The following is a 13,429-nucleotide window of genomic DNA, read 5'->3' as shown; positions in this document are numbered from 1 at the left end:
CAGAACCTCAGCCCTCAAGATCTACAGAGATACTTGCAGGTTAGAATCATAGAACCATAAAATTGGAAGAGATCTCACGGACCATCCAGTCCAACCCCCCTGCCAAGAAGCAGGAAAATTACATTCAAAGGAACAACTCAGCAAGCAAGAGTCCAAAAGTGGCAGGTTAAAACCCGGAACCTCAATCAGTGGCTAATACTGGATGAGAGACTCCCTCCTGGGCACACAGAAGACTGGGCGACTTGGAAGGAGCTGAACAGACTGCGCTCTGGCACCACGAGATGCAGAGCCAACCTTAAGAAATGGGGCCGCAAAGTGGAGTCCACGACACAAAGAGCAAACCACAAACCACCTCTTACAATGCAATCTGAGCCCTGCCACATGCACAATGGAGGACCTGGTTATAGCAACACCAAGTGGCCAGCTACTGGTCAAAGGACATTTAGTATAATGCAAAGTGTTTTTTTTACTTTGTTTGTGTTTCCAAATACCTTACAACTTGTACCCTCGGTTTACTTCTGACACAATAAATAAATCACCTTGTGTCTTTATTCCTAAAGCAGTAGGCGGGGCTGCGGGTCACATGACTCCTCAGTGACAGTTTAGAATGTTCAGGTTTTTAAACGGGATGGCAGTTGGAGAAGTCAGTTGGTTTGGATGCTGGAGGGAAGGAGCCTGTCAAAGTGTTAGGAAGTTACGAAATCATTGAGGATTGTGTTTTCTTAGGAAGTAACATCTTGTTAAAAGGAACTAGAGAAAGCATGACTGTTTATGGATAAACTGTCAAGGTTTATAAGTCAAATGATACCAACTCTCTGAAACGTTTGTGAAGTTTTCAACCTTTGACTAAACGAAAGTGCCTGTATCTTTGAATACACAAAACTATCAGTAAACAGTCTTGTTATTCTTTCAAAAGAAGCCTGCTTGCAGCTTTCTCAGCTGTGAACATCTAATTGAAGCAAAATATCTATGTGTCCAGCAATCATCCTTTACCAAACAAACTCTGCTACCCTCATCGGATTTGCGATCCTAACAGGCCGTGATCCATTCCACCCTCATTAGACTGTGATCCTATCAGTTTGCATTCTGTACAAATGATCAAAAGTCTGGAGACCATGAATTCCTACGAGGAGCATCTAAAAGAACTGGGACTGTTTATCTTGCAGAAGAGAAGGCTGATGGAGGGTCATGTATAAATATTCGAAAGGGTGTCATGAGGAAGAGGGAGCAGGCTTGCTTTCTGTTGTCCTGAAGACTAGGACTAAATGGAGCAATGGGTTCAAATTTCAGGAAAGGAGATTCCACCTGAACATTAGGAAGAACTTTCTGACCATACAAGCTGTTCAACAGTGGAACTCTCTTCCTTGGAGTGTGGTAGAAGCTCCTTCCTTGGAGGCTTTTAAACATAGGCTGGATGGCCATCTGTTAGGAGTACTTTGTGCTTTTCCTGCATGGCAGGGGGTTGGACTAGATGGCCCATGTGGTCCCTTCCAACTCTATTATTCCATGATTCTATGATGGTTTGTGATCCTAAGAGGTCCAAATCCTCCACCCAAATTTTCTTCCCCAATATAGATAAACTAACAAAATGATGTTCAACAGGAACAAAGGCAAGATCCTCTACCTAGGCAGAAAAAAGAAATGCAAAGATACAGAATGGGGGATGATGCCTGGCTCAACAGCAGGACGTGTGAAAAAGATCTTGGAATCCTCATGGGGAGGGGGAGGGGAATGTGACCCAACAACGTCATGCGGCGGCTTAAAGAGCCAATGGGATTTTGGCTGCATAAATCGGAGTCTAGTGTCTAGATCCAGGGAAGTCATGCTCCCCTTCTATTCTGCTTTGGTCAGACCACACCTGGAACCACACTGTGTCCAATTCTGGGCACCGCAATTGAAGGGAGATGTTGACTCTAAGGTGGAATGTGTCCAGAGCAGAGCGACTAAAAGGTTCAAGGGTCTGGAGAACAAGCTCTATGAGGAGCGGATTAAAGAGCTGGGTATGTTTAGCCTGCAGAAGAGAAGGCTGAGAGGAGACATTATAGCTATGTATAAATATGTAAGGGGGAGTCATATGGTGCAAGCTTGTTTTCTGATGCCCTGGAGACTAGGAGGCAGGACAACAGCTTCAAACTTCAGGAAAGGAGATTCCACCTGATCATCAGGAAGAACTTCCTGACTGTGAGAGCTGTTCAGCAGTGGAACTCTCTGTCCTGGAGTGTGGTGGAGACTCCTTCTTTGGAGGCTTTTAAGCAGAGGCTAGATGGCCAACTGTCAGGGGGGCTTTGAATGCAATTTTCCTGTTTCTTGGCAGAATAGAGTTGGACTGGATGGCCCATGATGTCTCTACCAACTCTATGAGTGTATGATTCTATGACAGATACATAGATAGATACATAAACCGATAGGGTGGAGGTATATTAAAAATGCACCTGTTCTAACTTATATATAAATTCAACTTAAAAACAAACCTACAGAACCTATCTTGTTTGTAACTTGGGGATGGCCTGTATATGCAAAAATTATATTACACGAAGGATCCTGGAAGGGATCCCTTGTGTAATATGTGGTTCTACAGTAAGGGACATAAATCAAAATCAAGCCAAATGGTTGAAAAGAGGAGCTCTCTATCAGTCCAGTCGTGACCGACTCTGGGGGGTTGTTGATCATCTCCATTTGTAAGCTGAAGAGCCGGCGCTGTCTGTAGACATCTCCAAGGTCATGTGGCCGGCATGACTGCATGGAGCGCCGTTACCTTCCCGCCAGAGCGGTACCTATTGATCTACTCACATTGGCATGTTTTCAAACTGCTAAGTTGGCAGGAGCTGGGGCTAACAGTGGGCGCTCATTCCGCTCCCAGGATTTGAACCTGGGACCTTTTGGTCTGGAAGTTCAGCAGCTCAGCGCTTTAACGCACTGTGTGCCACCAGGGACCTTAACCTAAGGAAAGGGAGGTGGAAATGAGAGACTTGGGGATACCTGAGGAAGAGGGAGGAAGAGGAAGCACCGTTGCGCTCCCATTGCCCTCCTCCTTCACCATCCACTGGAGGGGTGGCCCTGGCTTGGTGTCTGAGCCAACGTCTTCAGCCTCTCCTGCCGGTTGTATTTTGCCTGGCCCTGGCTGTCCATCGGGGCCAAGAGTCTCCTCCAAGGGGGTCTTCTCCCCCACATTGACCCAGGGTCTCCCATCACTTCTCCCAGCCGGGGAGACATCAAGGTCTTCTTCTGCTTCCTCTTTGATCGCATGAAGGTCTTCTCCTGGTTCTTCTTTGATCGCATCAAGGTCTTCTCCTGGTTCTTCTTTGATCGCATCAAGGTCTTCTCCTGGTTCTTCTTTGATCGCCGACGTGTTGCAGTTGAACATCTTCTGGCAGTGAAAGCTTTTTCTATCTGGACCTTCTCCCTGGTGGGAAATGAGACAAATGATAACAAGACATATTCTGGCACTGAAGGCAGGGTCAAGCTGCACCCATTCTATAGTATAGAGATACACCCAAGGCCAAAGAATAAGGCACTCACTCCAATCAATCATCTGTATTTGCAGATGCCACTTTCACTGCCCTGGCTGAGTGCTATGGAGGCCTGGGAGTTGTGGTTTGTACAAGGTCTTGATCCTCCTCCTTCTCACCCAACTATATCTCCCAGGGCTCCACAGCACACAGCCATGGCATTTAAAAGAGATTCTAAATGTTACACTTACTTACCAAAAGTAACTAGTTCTTAGTAACGACACTGCAGGTAACGCATTACCTTCCTTCCAACCAGCTCTCCTTTCCCCCCAGTTTGGAAAAGAACTCCTTCCTGCTCTTTGCTGGCCACGCCCCCTCTCCCCCTTTGACCAATCAGCGGCGCGTGAAGGGAGAACTCCTACCAATACGCTTCTTTCCAGCTTCTGATACAGTGGGGCATCCCCGGAAGTGACGTTGGGGATTCCCTCTCCTCTTCTCTAGGGCTGCGCACTCTGTCGTTTTAACCCTTTCTGGACCACCAATAACAACAGACTCATGTTTCAGGGATCTATCTATAGATCTATCTATCTGTACACAATAAAAGTGGAAATATGATTGTATGTGTGTGGTTGGGGTTTTCACTTACATATACAAGCTCCCACTTCCACAAACAACTATATGCCCCCCTCCAATGACATTGCAGGTTACAGTGAGCAACACCATGAACATGTCCAAAAACGCTGCCAGTATCCTCCATAAACTCCAGACTGCCCACCACCCAAATAAACAATTTCATCCCAAGATTTCTGTTTTTCTTCCACCACAGACATCCCAGTGTTTCTAACTCTCTCCATTGGTGTGGAATTGTATTAACGAGTATAGCGGAATCCAGCAGCGTCCAGTTAACACCATGTGCAAAAGACTCACACCAGGCAGAGGAATTGAAAGAACAAAAGAACTTTACTCTTGCTTGTTGAGTTGAAATATAAAACAGTTCTGCAATCGTACAATGTCCATGTAGTTGCATAAGATCAATAACATCAGCATTCTATTTACAGCATAGCATATTCAAACTGCTACTTGACCATAGCTAGAGAGCTTCTCCATTTCTGTGCTCTCCCCGCAAGCTCAGATTACCAACTGACAAACCCAACCATCTGCCAGCAAACCGATACATTGTTTGAGGCGTGGCTTGCCTCTGCAGAAGCTCAGCTCCCATTTTGCAGAGATCTTTTGCAAGCAATTTTGCAAGGATTTCTTTACACACACACATAGCAATTTGGCGCAATACTCCAGACTGCCCACCACCCAAATGAACAATTTCATCCCAAGATTTCTGTTTTTCCTCCACCACAGACATCCCAGTGTTTCTGACTCTCTCCATTGGTGTGGAATTTGCAAGGCCCCGCCCACTATCTCTCCCATAACCCTTCCACATTATTTTCTATGGCTCACAGCAAACAGAAGGATTGATCAGCAACTGAACATACCACAGAGGTTTGGGGAGAATTCACCACGATGTATAGGAGTTGTAGGTACCGGGATGTATAGTTCACCTGCAATTTAAGACCACTCTGAATTCCACCAAGGATGGACCTGGACCAAGCTTAGCACAGAGAAGCCCCATGACCAACAAAAAATACTGGAGGTCTTTGGGGAAAATTCACCTTGATTTGGGAGAGTTGTAGTTGACCTACATCCAGAGAACACTATGAACCCAAACAATGATGAATCTGGACCAAACTTGGCATGCATATCTGATATGCCCATATTTGAATTTTGGTGGGTTTTGAGGGGAATTGGCCTGGATATTTAGGAGTTGTAGGTATGTATAGTTCACCAACAATCAATGAGCACTCTGAATTCACCAAAGATGGAATTGGACCAAACTTAGCACACAGGGTTCCCATGAAGAATTAATTCTGTGCAAAAAAAGAACTATAAGAATGACTTAACATTATATCTGATGCAAAACACATGTTGGCTTGTGTTATTGCTGGCCCAGAAAGGGTTAAAATAAGAGAGTGCGCAACCCTAGAGAGAAGGAGAGGGAATCCCCAACGTCACTTCCGGGAATGCCCCACCGAATCAGAAGCTGGAAAGAAGCCCATTGGCAGGAGTTCTCCTGTCAGCAAATGATGCAGTACTAGGAGGGCGCCGCTGATTGGTCAAAGGGAGAGGGGGCGTGGCCAGCAAAGAGAAGGAAGGAGTTCTTTTCCATGCTGGCTGGAAGGAAGGTAACGCGTTGCCTGCAGTGTCGTTACTAGTAACTAGTTACTTTTGATAAGTAACTATGCCGTTTGGACCCATTTTTAAATGCCATTGTTGAGTGCTATGGAGTCCTGGGAGATGTAGTTAGGAGGCTCAAGACCTTGCAGGAACCACAACTCCCAGGACTCCATAGCACTCAGCCAGGGCAGTGGAAGTGATATCAAACCGCTTTAATTCTGCCGTGTAGATGTACCCTTAAGTTGCATTTCTCACGCCTGCGTGATCCTCATTTAAGCATCATAAGTCAGTAATGGATCATGCTGTATATAAATACAGTAGAGTCTCACTTATCCAACACACGCATTTTTGTAGTCAATGTTTTCAATGCATTGTGATATTTTGGTGCTAAATTCGTAAATACAGTAATTACTACATAGCATTAATGTGTAATGAACTACTTTTTCTGTCAAATTTGTTGTATAACATGATGTTTTGGTGCTTAATTTGTAAAATCATAACCTATTTTTATGTTTAATAGGCGTTTTCTTAATCTCTCCTTATTATCCAACATATTCGCTTACCCAACGTTCTGCTGGCCTGTTTATGTTGGATAAGTGAGACTCTATTGTAGACGAAATAGGTGGTTTAAGAGTCAAAGGAGGCATGCTTTGAAAAAAGACGTGAAAGAGTTACTAGAAGACAGAACAAAAGAAGCGACAGACATTTCTACATAAAACATTTCTCCTGTGAGCATGGAGAGAGGCAAGATGTGTGCTGTGAGCTAGTTAGATAGATAGACAGACAGGTCCTGTGTTTATTTTCCTATCTAGTTATGCAGTTTTTTGAATCCAGTTTTCTGTAATCTTTTACAACTTGACTCTGCTCCTGAATTGCTGAAGCTCAATTGCTCTACTGTTGGAACTAGAAGCTTCTGAACTCCCACTTCTGAATGCTTTTTCCTTTTTGGGAACTTACCCCTCTCCCCAGAAATAAAATGGCGGCTCTTTTATAAACTACTAGCTTGGGGACCTGATGCTGCCTGGGTGATTTGAAAAAGGCATTGTTTGTTTTGGGAAGTTTGGAAATATCTCTGGATGCAGGGTGAACTACAGCTCCCATGTGGGTGGGTCATTCCCCCCCAAACCCCTCTAGTATGTTATGTTGGTCACCAAGGTTTCTGAGCACCAAGTGTCATCCAGATCTGTCATCAGCTGGCTTCAGTGCTCTCTGGATAAGGATGAACTACAACTCCCAAAATCAAGGTCAATTGCCACAAAGGCTTTCCATGCCAAGGTTGATCCTGGTCCATTGTCAGTGAAAGGTCACAGTTTCTCTGAATCCAGGGGAATGATAACTCCTGTAAATCAAGGTCAGTGTCCCCCAAATTTCCCCAGTATGTTCAGTTGGTTATGGGCAGTCTGTGTCCCATCATTCATGGGGGTCTCAGTGATCTGCTGAAGTTGTCTGTCTTCCCCCAAACCTCACAAAAATGCAAAGTGGGTCACGGGAGGGGGGGGGCTGTGTGCCAAGTTTGGTCCAGCTCCATCATTCGTGGGAGTCACAGTACTGCAAATCCCACCACCCATAGTCCCTCCCCCCCCAAACTGCTCCAGTGTGTAAAAATAGGTCTTTGGGGGGTCTGTGTGCCAAGTTTGGTCCAGGTCTGTCATTTGTGGGGGTTGCAGTGGTCTGTAGGAGGCCGGGCTGTGGCGCAGGCTGGTTAGTAGCCAGCTGCAATAAATCACTATGACCAAGAGGTCATGAGTTCGAGGCCAGCCCATGGCAGAGTGAGCACCCGACCATTAAAATAAAAAATAGCCCTGCTCGTTGTTGACCTAAGCAATCCGAAAGATAGTTGCATCTATCAAGTAGGAAATTTAGGTACCACTTATATGTGAGGAGGCTAATTTAACTAATTTACGACACCATTGGAATGACTCAGTCAGCGTCACAGTGGATGATGAAGCAGCAGCTCCCCCTGTGGCCAGAATCGAGCATACCCTCGGGAAGCTGGAAAAGGTTAAATTGCCTCTGTCTCTGTCTCTATGTTCATATGGGATTGAATGTTTGCCTTGTATGTGTATATTGTGATCCGCCCTGAGTGCCCTTTGGGGTGAGAAGGGCAGGGATATAAATACTGTAAAGAAATAAAGAAATAAATCAGGCGAAGGTACTGCAAATGCCATGATCTGTGGTCCGTCCTCTCCCAAACTGCCCCAGGACATAAAGTGGGTCGGGGAGGGGGGGGGGTCTGTGTGCCAAGTTTGCTCCAATTCCATCTTTGGTGGAGTTCAGAGTGCTCATTGATTGCAGGTGAACGATAAACCATAGTACCCAGAACTTCAAAATGTCCAGGCCAATTCCCCTCAAAACCCACCAGTATTCAAATGTGGGCATTTCAGGTATGCATGCCAAGTTTGGTCCAGATCCATCATTGTTTGGGTTCATAGTAGCTCTGGATGTAGGTGAACTACAACTCCTATAATCCCTCCAAAAACCTCCAATATTTTTTGGTTGGTCATGGGGGTTTTGTGTGCCAAGTGAGTTCCAGGTCCATCATTGGTGGAGTTCAGAGTGCTCTTGAATGGCAGGTGAACTATACATCCCAGAACCTAAATCATGGTGAATTCTCCCCAAACCTCTCTAGTACAGTAGAGTCTCACTTATCCAAGACTCGCTTATCCAAGGTTCTGGATTATCCAAGGCATTCTTGTAGTCAATGTTTTCAATATTTCATGATATTTTGGTGCTAAATTCGTAAATACAGTAATTACAACATAACATTACTGCATATTGAACTACTTTTTCTGTCAAATTTGTTGTATAACATAATGTTTTGGTGCTTAATTTGTAAAATTATAACCTAATTTGATGTTTAATAGGCTTTTCCTTAATCCCTCCTTATTATCCAAGATATTCACTTATCCAAGGTTCTGCTGGCCCATTTAGCTTGGATAAGTGAGACTCTACTGTATATTCAGTTGCTGATTGATTCCTCTGTTTTCTGTGTGCCATAGAAAAGAATAGGAAAGATTTCAATCAGATTTTCAATAACCATTTCAATCAGTATTTACAAGAGTAAACAAGTTTTGTTTTTCTCTCTTTAACCTGCAATGTCATTGGAGGGAGGGCCATTGGTGTCTCCTGGGTAGTGGGAGATATAGCTATTTGTGGAAGCAGGGGATTGTCTGTGTACGTGGACATCCCAGCCACATACATGGTTATGTGCCCAAGCTTTTGATGAGTAAATGACAAAGTTGACATGGCCTGATTTAAGGATGAAGCATGAGGATCTTGGACGAATGGAATTAATTATATATACATTTTTAAGGTTTTTATAATGTGTTTTAACAATGTTTTAATGGATCTGTTTATATTGTTTTGTTTTTATGATTGCATTTTGGGCATTAAATTTTGCCAATTTTTGTAAGCCGCCCTGAGTCCCCTCGGGTGAGAAGGGCGGGATATAAATGTTGTAAATAAATAAATAAATAAATAAATAATACATACACATTTTCCCTTTTATTATGTGTATAGATTTTCAAGCCATGGTTGGTGGCATCTGAAAATATGGAGGGTTGATTGTAGTTAGAGTGCCTTACTTTGTGGCCTTGGGTGTACCTCTATACTGTAGAATGACTGCAGCTTGACCCTGCTTTAACTGCAAGAACGTGTTTTGTTATCATTTGTCCCATTTCCCATCAGGGAGAAGATCCAGATAGAACAACAAACCTCTGCTCTTGCTCATCCCAGCTTCAAAGGTTCCTTCACAGAGGACAATGTGTTGGCTTTGTGTGATGTTGAACTCCTCCTCCAACAAATCGGCAATAAAAGAGGAAGCAGGAGGAGGCCTTGACGTCGCCCCAGCTGGGAGTAGCAATGGACGATCCTGCATCATTGCTGGGAAGAAGACCCCCGTGGAGGACACTTTTGGCTCCGATGTACAGCCTGGGCAATGCAAAGTAAACCCGGCAGGAGAGGCCAATGAGGTTGAGTCGGACACCAAGCAGAGACCACCCCTCCGGTGGGTGGTGAAGGAGGAGGGCAACGGGAGCGCAACGGTGCTGAGCGAAAACGAGTGGAGCCTGCTTCCTCTTCACCCCTCTTCCTCAGGTATCCCGAAGTCTTTCCATCTCCCTTTCCCTAGGTTAAGAAGGGAGCATGGCTGAGCAAGGATTACACTGGGGGAAATGTAGAATTTGATACAGAGCTCCTCCTTTCAACCATTTGGCTTCCCTTACACCAGGCAATAGTAACATTTACTCAGTCTGGAAGAGCCAATAATGAAACTGAAAATGGGTAGGACAGAATAAGTAAGCCAACGTGTTGTACTGGCTTGAGCATTCGTCTATGATTATGGAAACCAGGACACAACACCAACACTTTAGCTGCCATGGCTCAATGTTATGTAATCCTGGGAGTTGTCGACTGGCGAGACACAATCACACTTTGGCAGAGGAGGCTCTTGTCACACTACAACTCTCAAGATTCCACAGCATTGAGCCATGGCAGTTGACGTAGTGTCAAACAGCAGTAATGCTGCAAGTGTTGGGAAGGGGGCTGAAGCCAGAGGCAGTGATGTAACCTTTCACTATTGACAATTTCCTTTTTTTTATGTTCCAGGCAGAGATGGGAGGGAGAGTGAGAAGGAAGAGAAAATGCTTGATGCACAGGTTGAAAACGCTCAACATCGACAGAAGGAGGGGAACACAGGGGAGAGGAAAGGAGCAGGGATGAGAGAGCAAGCAGAGAAAAACACGCTTTGTCCATCAATCCTTTCCCAGTTAAATGAAGAGAAAGCACGGGGATGTGCGGAGTGTGAAAAGACCTTCTGCACAAATCTTCCCAAATCTGAAGTAATCTACACAGTAGAGAAACTATATCAGTGTTTAGGGTGTGGAAAGCAGTTTAATTCATACGGTTGCATTATTGCACATAAAAAACCCCACAAAGGGGAGAAAGCATATAAATGCCTGGAGTGTGACCAGAGTTTCTGGCGGAAAGATGAACTCATATCACATCAAGGAACGCACCCGGGGGACACACCGTACAAGTGCTGGGAGTGTGGAAAGAGTTTTCACGGGAGTTTAGAGCTTATTCGACATGAAATATATCACAGAGGAGAGCGATTTTACAAATGTTTGGAATGTGGAAAGCACTTCTGTTCTGCCGGTCTCCTTGACACACATGGAAAAATCCACACAGAGAAGCAATCGGGCATAGGTTTGGAGTGTGGCCAGAGCTTCCAGACAAGCACACCTCTTATTAGCCATGAATTGACCAAAGTGGAGAAGCCGCATAAGTGCATGCAGTGTGGGGAAAGCTTCAGTGGGAGAGAGTGCCTGGATATGCATACAAGAACCCACACAGGAGAGAAACCGTATACATGTCTGGATTGTGGAAAGGCCTTCACGGCAAGTGCAAGCTTTAAAGAACACAAAAGAACCCACACAAGAAAGAAATCACACAAGTGCTTGGAGTGTGGAAAGAGTTTCACTGGGAGAGGAAACCTTGATGCACATACAAGGATCCACACGGGAGAGAAACCATTCAAGTGTGTGGAGTGTGGAAAGGGCTTCCGTCAGAAAGAGAAACTTAATGTGCACAACAGAATCCACACGGGAGAGAAGCCATATAAATGCTTGGAGTGTGGAAGGAGCTTCATTGAGAGAGGGACACTTCTTGTGCACAAAAGAACCCACACAGGAGAGAAACCGTACAAATGTGTGGAGTGTGGAATGGCCTTCAGTGTGAATGCAAGCCTAACAGTGCACAGAAGAATTCACACAGGAGAGAAACCATATAAATGCCCGGAGTGTGGAAAGAGCTTCATTGATAGGAAGAGACTTACTGTGCATGAAAGGACCCACATGGAAGAGAAACCATATAAATGTCTGGAGTGCGGAAAGAGCTTTTGCCAGAAATCAGGTCTTTCCTCCCACCAAAAAATCCACATGAGGAAAAAAAAAACCCTAAATGCCATCACTAATTAAATTAAAATACAAATGAAACTTAGCTCAAATACTGAAGAAAAACCCAGGAAGACCAAAGAGAACAACGGATTGGCAATCATTTAAGGACTATATGAACTCAAAGAAATGGATGAAAATAATATAACATATTTAGACAAGTACAATGAAATGGACCCGACAAAGAGGAAAGAAAAGGAGAAACATACTTTGGAAAGAAAAAGAGATTAAAGACTATCAATCAACCACGAAGAAGAAGATTGGAAGATGACAAACCCTCCTCTTCCCTTCCCTACCTTCTCTTCTTCCCCTTAACCTTCCCGCGACCACCAATTCCCTATCCCTCCCCTACATACCTACCCTACCCAAACCACATCACCTTTCCTTTTTTTTTAACCTATATGTATCTATATGTACGAGGGTTATCCAGAAAGTAGATTACGTTTTGGAATTAAAAATGAACGAAGTATAGGAGAAAACATTTACCATATGCAGTTGAAAGCCAGACCTAAATACCACTTCTCAACATTCAAATCTAGGCACTTATAGCAATGAATGAGCTTGGCAACTCCTTCCCCACAAAACCCTGCGCTTGCGTCCTCAACTAGCCGGTCACCCCTTCCCGCAGCTTTGCAGCATCACCAAAACACTGCGTTGCCAGCCACGGCCCCATTGTTGGAAACAAGTGGTTGACGCAAGTGGCAGAGTTTTGTGGGGAAGGAGTTTCCAAGCTCATTCCTTGCTATGATAAGTGCCTAAATTTGAATGGCGATTATGTTGAGAAGTGGTATTTGGGTCTGGCTTTCAACTGCATATGGTAAATGTTTTCTCCTATACTTTTAATTCCAAAATGTAATCTACTTTCAGGATAACCTATATATATATGGTGTCATGAAGTACAAGGATTAAAATACAATTAAAACTACTACAGTTTTGCCTTTGTGTTTATAATATACTTGTAGTATTTTATGAGTAGCAGTAGGTAGAATGTACTCGTGTCATTTATATATACATACTAGCTATGCCCGGCCACGTGTTGCTGTGGCGTTGTCTGGTGGTGTTGGTGAGAACTTGTTGTGGTAGTGGTGGTATTGAATGTCTGTTGTATGGTTAAAAAAATAATATAAGACACTGTCTTATTTTCAGGGAAACACGGTATAACCTGCAATGTCATTGGAAGGAGGGCCATTGGTGTCTCCTGAGTAGTGGGAGCTGTAGTCATTTGTGGAGGCGGGAGCTTATGTAGTGGACTCCCCAGTCACATACACAGATACATATTTTCACTTTCATTATGAGTGTGTGTGTGCATACATACATATCCCTGAAACATGGAGCCCCTGATGGTGCATTGGATTAAACTGCTGAGCTGCTGAACTTGCTGACCAGAAGGTCAGCAGTTCGAATCCTGGGGTGGGATGAGCTCCCGCCGATAGCCCCAGCTTCTGCCAACCTAACAGTTCCGAAACATGCAAATGTGAGTAGATCCATAGGTACTGCTTCTGCTGGAAGGTAACAGCGCTCCATGCAGTCATGCCAGTGGCCACATGACCTTGGAGGTTTTTATGGACAGCGCCGGCTCTACGGCTTAGAAATTGAGATAAGCACCAACCCCCAGAGTCAGACACAAATAGACTTAATGTCTAGCTGTACCTTTACCTTAATTCCGGGAACATGCTACTTTGCTGAATTATAGCTGGTCCAGAAAGCGTTAAAACGATAGAGAGCGCAACCCTAGACAAGCCCTAGAGAAGAGGGGAGTAATCTCCGACGTCACTTCCGGGGATGCCCCCTCGACTCAGC

The 13,429-nt window shown here is 44.5% G+C and overlaps 1 protein-coding gene and 1 long non-coding RNA gene across 2 annotated transcripts; one reads left to right on the top strand and one right to left on the bottom strand.

The window, feature by feature from the left end:
* Positions 1–9,163: 9,163 nt before the first annotated feature.
* On the bottom strand, positions 9,164–13,416 carry LOC134296908 (uncharacterized). The gene is made up of 2 exons (XR_010003726.1): positions 13,286–13,416; positions 9,164–9,803 (listed from the first exon to the last, which is right to left on the bottom strand). It is a non-coding gene; the product is annotated as an uncharacterized LOC134296908 (long non-coding RNA).
* On the top strand, positions 9,440–12,554 carry LOC134296899 (zinc finger protein 660-like). The gene is made up of 2 exons (XM_062973001.1): positions 9,440–9,773; positions 10,284–12,554. The coding sequence occupies exons 1-2, from the start codon at positions 9,440–9,442 to the stop codon at positions 11,651–11,653; spliced, it is 1,704 nt and encodes a 567-aa protein (XP_062829071.1). The 3' UTR covers positions 11,654–12,554.
* Positions 13,417–13,429: the final 13 nt, after the last annotated feature.

The sequence above is a fragment of the Anolis carolinensis genome, chromosome 2, assembly GCF_035594765.1.
Source record: "Anolis carolinensis isolate JA03-04 chromosome 2, rAnoCar3.1.pri, whole genome shotgun sequence".
Classification (NCBI taxonomy): domain Eukaryota; kingdom Metazoa; phylum Chordata; class Lepidosauria; order Squamata; family Dactyloidae; genus Anolis; species Anolis carolinensis.
Note: the sequence above shows the minus strand (reverse complement) of the source record. Positions and strands in the feature narration are given on the sequence as shown.

What these genes read in the sequence shown, in the direction of transcription:
- LOC134296899 (XM_062973001.1), top strand. Translation starts at nt 9,440, where the DNA reads ATGTGTTGGCTTTGTGTGATGTTGAACTCCTCCTCCAACAAATCGGCA. An exon ending in TCTTCACCCCTCTTCCTCAG is followed by an intron (nt 9,774 to 10,283) that starts GTATCCCGAAGT and finishes TTTATGTTCCAG; the next exon opens with GCAGAGATGGGAGGGAGAGT.